At 41.0% G+C, this 10406-nt stretch overlaps 1 protein-coding gene across 1 annotated transcript; it reads left to right on the top strand.

Annotated features, from left to right (window-relative positions):
• Positions 1–748: 748 nt before the first annotated feature.
• LOC124233598 (vomeronasal type-2 receptor 116-like) lies at positions 749–9611 on the top strand (the record flags this gene model as incomplete). Its single annotated transcript, XM_046650741.1, is given in 7 exon segments — positions 749–1053; positions 1449–1906; positions 1908–2253; positions 2998–3153; positions 3155–3226; positions 3821–3944; positions 8701–9611. Coding segments are annotated over 7 exon segments (2372 nt in total), but the record flags the coding sequence as incomplete, so codon positions are not given.
• Positions 9612–10406: the final 795 nt, after the last annotated feature.

Below are 10406 nucleotides of genomic sequence, written 5' to 3'. Positions count from 1 at the left end.
AAGAGAATAGGGGCTATTGGGACTAGGTACTGCCGAAGATGTTAATTGCTAATATTGACATTATTGTTACATTTTTAAAATAAGAAATGGATGATGAACTTTTTAAACTTTGCAATGTTGTGTCTCTTAGATTCCTAAGTGTCTCCAGTTCTTTCAGTCTTTTATGCTTCTTCCAAGTGTTCCTGCCTTTTGATGATTCCTCCTTCAGTGGAATGCTGACATTTGCCTTAGCTCCCTGGTTTTTGATGGTGGCAGATACACGACTTTGATGGGGCAGAAGTTTAGGGAATTTGATTGCCAGCCTTCTGTTGCACCATCGTCAACCCACAGGTGTCATGCTTCTCTGCTTGCCTCATACACTTCAGTTGGAATTGCTCCTCCTCCCCGGGGCTATCTCCAATCTCCTGTTAATATTCTTGCTCTTCCATGAATCATTTAATGATGTGCTCATATGAACAAGCATTTTGGATCCTGAACCAAAGCATGATTTACAAAACCCTCTCTGAATGTGATCTACATTTCCCGTTCGTTTTATTTTCCTTTGTAAACTTAACCACACTCCTCCATGTGTGGAATTCAGTGAGGACCTTCCAGAGTCTTTGTTATGTGATTTGCTTTAGCTCTAAATTCTACAGCTTCAGGAGAGCCGGATGTTGCTACAGGTGAAATGAGTTGACTGGGCATTCATCCCTAATTAAGTGACTGTACTGGAGCTTAAGATCAACATGGTTTGTGTCTTTTCCCTAAGGATCCCTATCCCTCTCTGCAAGTTTCAGCAGAAGAACTGTCCTGGCCTTCATTTTTGCCATTGAGGAAATCAACAGAAACCCCCATCTTTTACCCAACATGTCTCTGGGATTTGATCTCTATAATGCAGTGCACAGTGAACACAGGACATTGGAGAGTTCCCTCATTTGGCTTTCAGGGCTGGACAGGGACATCCCTAATTACACCTGTAGGAGAGAGAGCAAGTCTGTAGCAGTGCTTACAGGAACCACATGGGCAATTTCTGCCCAGATTGGAACACTGCTGGCACTCTACAAATTTCCACAGGTAAGGCTGTGTGGGATGGGAAGAGATGAAACCATGTCTCCTTTGGTGCATTCTCAGGTGCCTAAAAAAGACGAATGGATGAGACTGGGTTTATGCATCTCTCAATGGATATGATCTCAAAGGAGAAGTGTACAGAGCCTCGGTGGGTTATGGCTTTCCTTTGTTCGGGGTTGAGAGGAGGATGAGGGGGAAGGAGACAAAGCAATTTCCTGGAACTCTGAGTCTGATCGGTTATTCTCTAGCAAGCTCTCAGGGAGTGGGGAATGATTAGAAAATGAAGTGGGCAAATCTCCCTTCTACCACTTCCAGGTGTTTCTGAATACCCTTCAGGACGGAGAGTGTGCTTTTTGCCAATCCTCTTCCTTACACTGATTACAAATGTCTTTTCCCTTTAGCTTACCTATGGTCCTTTTGAGCATATCCTGAGTGACAATGACCAGTTTCCATCTCTTTATCAGATGGCCCCGAGGGACACATCTCTGGTCCTTGGCATGGTCTCTTTGCTGCTTCATTTCAATTGGACCTGGGTGGGGCTAGTTATCTCAGAAGTCAGGAAAGGTGTTCAGGTTCTCTCAGATTTGAGAGGAGAGATGGACAGGAGTGGAATCTGTGCAGCCTTTGTGGAAATGATCCCTGTCAGTGACAGGACATATTTCTCAACGACCTGGCAATATCATTTGTGGATCAAGGAATCATCAGCGAAGGTGGTTATCGTTTATGGTGATTCTGACTCTCTAATAAGCTTGAGCTTTTCTAAATGGCATCTTTTAGTGATATGGAAAGTCTGGGTCATGACATCACAGTGGGATTTTACTGCTGGTCCAAGAGAATTCATACTTGACTCATTCCCTGGAACTCATTTTTTCACACCAACATGGTGAGATCCCTGGTTTTGAAAAATTCATCATGACAGCTAACCCTTCCAAATATCCAGAAGACTTTTACCTTGCTAAGTTGTGGTTCATCTCCTTTAATTGCATGGTTTCTGAATCTGACTGTAAAATATTGGAGAAGTGTCCACTCAATGCCTCCCTGGGATTGTTGCCTTGGCATTGTTTTGACATGGCCATGACTGAAGGCAGTAACAATGCGTACAATGCTGTGTATGCTGTGGCCTGGACCCTTCACGAGATGCTTCTTCAACAAGTAGAAATGCAGACAATGGGAAGTGGAGAAGGGCTGGTGTTTTCTCCCTGGCAGGTAATGTCTCTTCCACTTAATAGCATGTCCTGTCATAAATGTGACTTTCTTACGGAGTTCCATGGAGCACAAACCAAGTAGTTAGGATTCTTTCTCTAAGAACACAAGAGTTTCTGTGCTTGTTTCCCTCTCTAGGAGGTAAAGCTCATCCTGGGTAGTAGTGGTCTTCAAGAAGAAGGTGCTAATGGCAAGGAGGAAGTCAGCTATGAGTCAATATCACTACTTTGTGTTACAAAGGATCTCAACATCCTGCCTGCCTAGTGTTTTCAGTAGGGAATATTAAGCCTTCTCCCATGAGGTTACTCAATGACAGTAGGAAGAGAATTTGTCCCTTAAGTGCCTATATGGTGCTGAAAATTATACTGAATACTTTACATAAATGATCTCACTTATTTCTGCAGCCACTTTAGGTATTGCTAATATCATTTTGCAGATTGATGCTCTGGAATAATTCAGAGAGTGCATGAGTGCAGCTAGATTTAACTCTGCAGTTGACATTTGTCTGAATCCCTTGCCACAGACTGTCTTGGTCTGCATGTCTTTCGGCATTTGCTCTTGCAACTGATAGAAACAGTATGGTGTTTTAGTTCTCCATATGGTTTCACTTATTTTACTTAATCAGATGCTTGTAATAAAGTTAAATTGTGAAGCAGGGATTTCATATGATGAGTGCCCTTCCCCATTCAGGCTTTTCATCTTTCACACCGGGAAACACTTCATCACAGGATGATGCATCTCTTTTAGCTGCATCCCTTTCTTGGGAACATCCAATTTAACAATCCTGCTGGTGACTCCATGAATTTGGCTGAAGGAAGAAGATCAGAGGCAGAGTATGCCATTCTCAACTTTTGGAATTTTCCAGAAGGTCTTGGACTTAAGATGAAAGTAGGAAAGTATTCCCCCACATGCTCCACGAGGTCAGGAACTCTCTTTATCTGAGGAAATGATAGAGTGGGCCATCGGTGTTCCTGAGGTGGGTTGGATCTAATCACAATGCTTCACACTACACATAAATAACCAAAATCTTATTGTGGGGGCTTTGTGCTCCTTCAGCACTTAGCAAAGGGCCACATATGGGCATTTAACAACTCACTTCCAACTTAAGGAATTTTCTGACTTACCAATTATCCAAGGTGGAGGCAAGACCCTCCACCAGCAAAAATATTATGACTTTCTAAAGGCTCAGCTATTGGGCAGCAATTTTAACAATAAAGTAATTTTAATTGTTATGTACATTGTTCTTTTAGATATGAAGCTGTTGCACCCATAGCTGACTACAGTATAGTGTAAACATATCTTTTTTTATCCACTGGGAATGCAACATAGTCATGTGACTTGCTTTATGGGGATATTCGCTTTACTGCAGTGACCTCAAACCAAACCCGCAATATGTCCGAGCTATGCCTGTATTTTATATCATACAGTAAACATGGCACCCAGCCAATGAATTGGATTTAGTTATATAAAAGTTGAATTTGTTAAAGGCCCAGTATTCTAAAACACTCTAGCTACTGGAAAATTAGGTAAAAGTAACAGCCGTTACCAACAGGTATCTGATCTTTTCCAGACTCCACACTCTGTATGCAGTGAGAGTTGTAGTCCCGGATTCAGGAAGACCCCTCAGGAGGGAAAGGCTACCTGCTGTTTTGATTGCACCCCCTGCCCAGAGAATGAGATTTCCAATGAGACAGGTGAGTGTGTGCCTTGCAGAGACATTCTCCACCTCTCTGTTATCTGCCATTCACCCAAGGAAAGGCAAAGATTCTGCAGGAGGACTGCAGAGTCAAAATGCTTCCTTCTTCTATTTAGTAATTTAGTTTTTATAGCCAATAATATTTCCACCTGAAATGACACGCTCTCTCTCTGCCCTGAACTAGCTTACTTGGCTCATTGTAGAACCATTGCAGACATTGTCATCTCAAGGAAACCCTTTTGGACCACTGCACAGTAACCTTTCATCCCTGTCATGGAATCTAACAGGCAGCATTGTAAATATTTGCTTTTCATCCTCTTTAAAACTACATTTAGATCACATTGAAGACATCCTCAATTTTACAGTGTCTAGTGCTGTTTTGGCACAGAGCAGGAAAACAGAAAGTTTGCATTTGATTTAAGAAATAAGTATTTCCACAGCATACAAAATGCTTATGGTACAGCATGGTCTCACTGAGTCTGTCTTGATCCCTGAGTTCACAGGTGAGTCGGGGAGATAACACCCAGTCATTAAATTCAAGGTGGTGACATAGGGCTGTGATAAATGTATTCAGTGACCCATGGGATGAAATAAGTGATAGTATCTATATTTGGATAGTATCTATATTTGGCAGTGTCATGAGCTTCCTCATAGAGGCAGTAGCGCTCGTATTATATCAGACTAATGAATAGGGTAATAAATTCTTGGTAGAATTATTAGAAATGGCAAAAAGAAAGTCAAATTAGCAATATATTTAATATCCAGGGAACTTAAGAATAGGTTCCATGTGACTAGAACACAGAGGATGTGGGTTTGGGATTTGGGACATAGTGTAGAAAAGAACAGAAAACAAATAATGAAGATTTTTCTTACCATAGTTTAACATCTTGCAATTACTCAGATCTATTGTTAAATGTTTCAATGCTAGAACCACATCCAAGGCAGCATTTTCTAATTTTCTTTTTGTGATTGGAATGTAGTTTACTTTCACAACATACTTAGTATGATTTCAATTTCTTTTGGAATGTACTGAGACTGGAGATATGGTCTGGCATGTAGTCAATTGGAATAAAGTTTCCATGGGCACACTTGACCCTGGTCAGTTCGGGTTTATGTTCCACGTGTACATATAAAGAATACTGCTCAACTAACGTCAATTCTGATGTATTTGGAGATTCAAATCCACATGGAGACAACCCATGATTAAAGAATAAACTACAATAGAAATTAGAAGATGTTTCCAATTGCAAATACTACCTATAAAACATTATGGAGTGGAGTTAAAATGATCCTTAGAGAGAAATGTGTAATCCACGGTTATGTCTACATATGTATATTGTACATTATGTTTATTCAAAAGAAGAAAGGCTGGGGTCTCCCCGGTGGTGCAACAGTTAAGTTTGCACTTTCCACTTCGTTGGCCTCGGCTTCGCCATCTTGTACCCTGGGCGCAGACTATGCACCACTTGGCCAGCCACGCTGTGGCAGGCATCCCCATATAAAGTGAAGAAGATGGGATGGATCTTACCTGAGGGCTATTCTTCCTTAGGAAAAAGAGGAGGGTCAGTGGCACATGTTAGCTCAGGGCTAATCTTCTGCAAAAGAAAAAAAAAATGAAGAAGAAAGGCTGAAGTTCTAGGTCCTAAGCATTCATCATGAACTAGAAACAGAACAGAAAAGTAAACACAAAGAAAACAGAAAATAGAAAAAGATAAATATAAAAGGAAGACTTACCAACATAAAAGAAAAACATAGAGAAAATAAACAAAATTAAATTAGATTCTAATCCATGACAAATAAACTTGATAAACTCCTAGAACTGTTGAACAAAGGAAATAAGAAAAATTGCAAAAAATACCAAGGCTAAAATGGGTGTAATCTGTGCTTTCATAAGGAAACTTTTTAACATCAAGAAAATTTAAATAACATATTGTTCATACAATGAAAATGTAGATGAAATTCACAAACTTCCAAGAAAATCAAATTTACCAAGCTGTCTCAAGGAGAAATGAAAAATCTGAATAGTATCAGATCTATTGCAGAAATTGAGTTATAGTTTAAAACATTCCTACAAAATTTTATTGTGGGATATTTCTTTGATAGAATACTGGTGAATCCTACCAAATATTCAAGAATAAATAACATACGTTTACTCAAACTCTTTCAGAGAATAGAAAAAACAGAAACTTTTTGACTCACTTTGTGAGAATCTCTTAAACCAAAATCTTACAAAGTCATTACAAGAAAGGAAATTTACAGGCCACACTCTTTCTTGAATTAAACTCAAGAATCCTACAAAAACAAAAAACAAATCAAAATTCCAAATCCAGCCGTATTTTATAAGAAGGCCATATTATGACCAAATTTAGTTCATGCAGTGTAATTCAGTACCTTAACCCTGGAAGAAAGAGAAGTCATAATCACAATAACTGCAGAATGAAAAATAATAAAATTAGGGGCCAGCCCGGTGGCACAGTGGTTAAGTTGACACGTTCCACTTCGGCGGCCCGGGGTTCACTGGTTCAGATCCCGGATGTGGACCTGTGCACTGCCTGTCATGCCATGCTATGGCAGGCGTCCCACATAAAATAGAAGATGGGCACAGATCTCAGCTCAGGGCTAATCTTCTTCAAAATAAAACAAACAAGCAAACAAAAATAATAAAATTAAAGACTCACTCATGTTTTAAAACAAACAACAAAAACAACTCTCACAAAATGAAGACTAGAAGGGAACTCTCTCAATCCCAGAAAGGGTATTTACAGAACCAAAGATGAAAACCCAGTGTTGAAAGCAGGTATGAGAGAAGAATGTTCAATCTTACCCCTGCTACTAGATATTACACTGGAGGTCCTGCCCAGTGCAATATTGGTAGGAAAAGAAAAGGAATACTTTATTGGAAAGGAAAAAAATAAATTTGACATGATCTTCAGATGATGTTATTGTGTAAGTATAAAATCCTGATAAATTAATGAATCAGCTGAGTTTTGTGGTGGCTGAGTACAAGTTTAATATACAAACAAATTTCTATTTCACCATACCAGGTACAAGGCATTTGAAATTTAAATTTTAAAAGATGACACTTAATCATCTTAAAAGAATGAAATACCTAGAAATAAACCTAATGAAAGTTTTGAAAGGCTTCTGTCCACAAATTTACAGAAGTGAATTTAGAAAAACAAAAGATAACTGAAAGAAGTGGAGAGAAAAACTGTGATCGTGTCTGAACAGATCCAATGTTGTACAGATATCGACACTGTCCAAATCGATCCGCTGATTCTGTACAATTGCAATTAAAATTCTGATCAGTTTTGCTGTGGAAATTACAACTTATAAATTCATATGGAAATGATAAAGGGAAAGCATAGATTAGACCATCTTAAAGACCAAGAAGAGGGTGGCAGGACTTACTCTCCCTGATATCAAGTAGTATAGCCTCACAGTAGTGTAGCTTCATCATAAGGATAAACAAGGGAATCAGTGGAACCAAATAGGAAATTCAGATACAAACTGGTCTTATAGGGACCCATATATGCACATTGACTTATGACCAGGAAACACTGAGGAGTAGAGGGAATAAAAAAGTCTTTTCAAACAAACATGTTGGGTAAATTGACTGCATCCACGGAGAAAATAATGACTCTCTAACTCTAACTCGCACCACCCACAGAAATTATTATCAGGCAGATTGTAGTAACTAGAGATTTTAATGGAACATACAGAAGAAGGGGCAGTTCCTCAAGCAGGAGGAAAAAGCAGGCATTGACGCCTACAGGGCTGCGTGGGCATGGGACAGTTTGAGAACCACAGGAAGATTTGAGAATCTTTTTTTTTTCTGCTTTTTCTCCCCAAATCCCCCCCGTACATAGTTGTATATTTTAGTTGTGGGTCCTTCTAGCTGTGGCATGTGGGACGCCGCCTCAGCGTGGCCTGATGAGCGGTGCCATGTCCACGCCCAGGATCCAAACCAGCGAAGCCCTGGGCTGTTGCAGCGGAGCGCGTGAACTTAACCACTCCGCCACGAGGTCGGCCCCCAGATTTGAGAATCTTAAAAATCAGAGCAGAGAAAGTAGAGATAGGCAAAACCAAGGTAATATAGCATCTTTTTGGTCTTTTTAAGAGTTTGTTGAAATTTTTAGTGGAGGATAATAAACATGATCACATTTCCGTGTAACATCACTTCTGCCGCTGGGCTGGGGCAGAGAACCCGAATAGAAAGTTCTTGTGATAACATAGGAGAGACGTGACTAGAATCTTAACAGAAGCAGTGGTAGTGAAATCAAGATGAAATGTACTAGAGATCACTTTAGAAGGTAGAAAAAGCGTGTCCTTTCGAAACTCCCTAGGAATGAGGTCTGTGACTTGGTCATCTCTGTTGCCCTAGAACACAGCATATTACCTGGCTCATGGTGGTTTTTCAATAAGCGCTTGTTTATTGAAGGAATAAAACCAGGTCACAGCTTATAGGGGTATAACTGAGTGACATAGGCACATCTTTTGGCTTTCTTCGAGAAAAAAGTGCTGTCATGAACACACAAGATAAACACTAATAACACTAACAGCTTAGTTTACTGAACCATAAAGAAGATGGGCAGAATTAACTGGGAATCGCTCCCTGCAGACCACTTTTTACCTGGTGTCTAGAGCAACAAAGGAGGACAATTTGACTAAACTTGTCCAGTGCTCTTCTTTGGGGGCCTGTGAATGACAGAATTACTGAACCTGGACTGAGGACACTTTGCACTTCTCCCCAGACATGGATCAGTGTGTCAGGTGTCCGGATCATCAGTATGCCAACAGAGAGCGAGACCAATGCCTCCAAAAAGCTGTGACCTTTCTGGCTTATGAAGACCCCTTGGGGATGGCCCTCGCCTGCACAGCTCTCTCTTTCTCTGGCCTCACGGCTGTGGTCCTGGGGGTCTTTGTGAAGCACCGAGACACTCTCATAGTCAAGGTCAATAATCGGACTCTCAGCTACATCCTGCTCGTCTCCCTCACCCTGTCCTTCCTCTGCTGCTTACTCTTCATCGGTCGTCCCAACACAGCCACCTGCATTCTTCAACAAATCACATTTGGAGTTCTTTTTACTGTGGCTGTTTCTGCCGTCTTGGCCAAAACTCTTACTGTGCTTGTGGCCTTCAAGTTCACCGCTCCAGGGAGAAGGATGAGGCAGTGGTCCGTGTCAGGGGCACCTAACTTCATCATTCCTGTCTGCTCCTTTATCCAACTGAGTCTCCGTGGAGTCTGGCTGGGGACCTCTCCTCCCTTCATTGACATGGTTGCGCACTCTGAACAAGGCCACATCATCATCATGTGCAACAAGAGCTCGGTCACCGCCTTCTACTGTGTCCTGGGATACCTGGGCTCCTTGGCCCTGGGCAGCTTCTCCTTGGCTTACCTGGCCCGCAACCTGCCTGACACCTTCAATGAAGCCAAGTTCCTGACGTTCAGCGTGCTGGTGTTCTGCAGTGTCTGGGTCCCCTTCCTCCCCGTCTACCGCAGCACCAAGGGCAAGGTCATGGTGGCCGTGGAGATCTTCTCCATCTCAGACTCCAGTGCAGGGCTGTTAGGCTGCATCTTTGTTCCCAAGTGCTACATTATCTTCCTAAGGCCAGAGAGAAACACATCAAACGTGTTAAGGAATACAACACATCTGGGAAAATAATTAAAATGTACTTTTTTCATAGGCGCCATAATAATTTGCATACATCTGAAAATTAAACTGCCACATTTTTGCAGGCCTACTTTACGTAACAACTAAATGTCCCTTACCTCTCCAGTTAATTTAATGTTTCCCAGTTGTTTAGGCTTTATACAATGATCCTTGGACATTCAAATACATGGACAAATATGAATATTACCTCAGACTAATTTTCCTCTAAAATTATTTGTGGTAGATTGAAAAAATGGCCACCCCTTAGGTCTCTCCCTGTCTCTGTGTGTTTTGTAGTGCCATCCTATTGTGACTCTGGGTGGGCTTGGCCTTGAAACTTGCTTTGGCCATTGGAACACTAGCAAATGTCACAAGCAAAGGCTTGAAAAACACTTGCTCCTTGTGCTTGTCCTTCTCTCACTGCTTTTGGGGAGCCTGTGACCAACAATATGGGAATGAGTAGAGAGACTGCACATCTCCATCCCTCCAGGTGACTTCAAGTCAACAATCAGATGTGTGAGTAAGGCCATCCTAGACCATCCAATCCCAGCTGAGCCACCACACATAGGCGCAAACCAAAGAACTCCCCAGGCAATCCACAAAATCTTGAGAAAAAAATAAATTATTCCTATTTTAAGCCACTAAATTTTAGGATGGTTTGTTATATATGCCATTATTTAAATATGGCCTCTCATTTTACATGTTAATAGCACAGGTTTCTGCTTCTTTACCCTATATTGTAGACTGAAATATGCTTCTCAAGATTCAGTTTCTAAAAGAAAATCAGATACTATGTCCTTTTCATTT

Source organism: Equus quagga, unplaced genomic scaffold, assembly GCF_021613505.1.
Source record: "Equus quagga isolate Etosha38 unplaced genomic scaffold, UCLA_HA_Equagga_1.0 207005_RagTag, whole genome shotgun sequence".
NCBI lineage: Eukaryota > Metazoa > Chordata > Mammalia > Perissodactyla > Equidae > Equus > Equus quagga.
The sequence above is the reverse complement of the archived record's forward strand: the minus strand, read 5'-3'. Positions and strand labels throughout refer to the sequence as shown.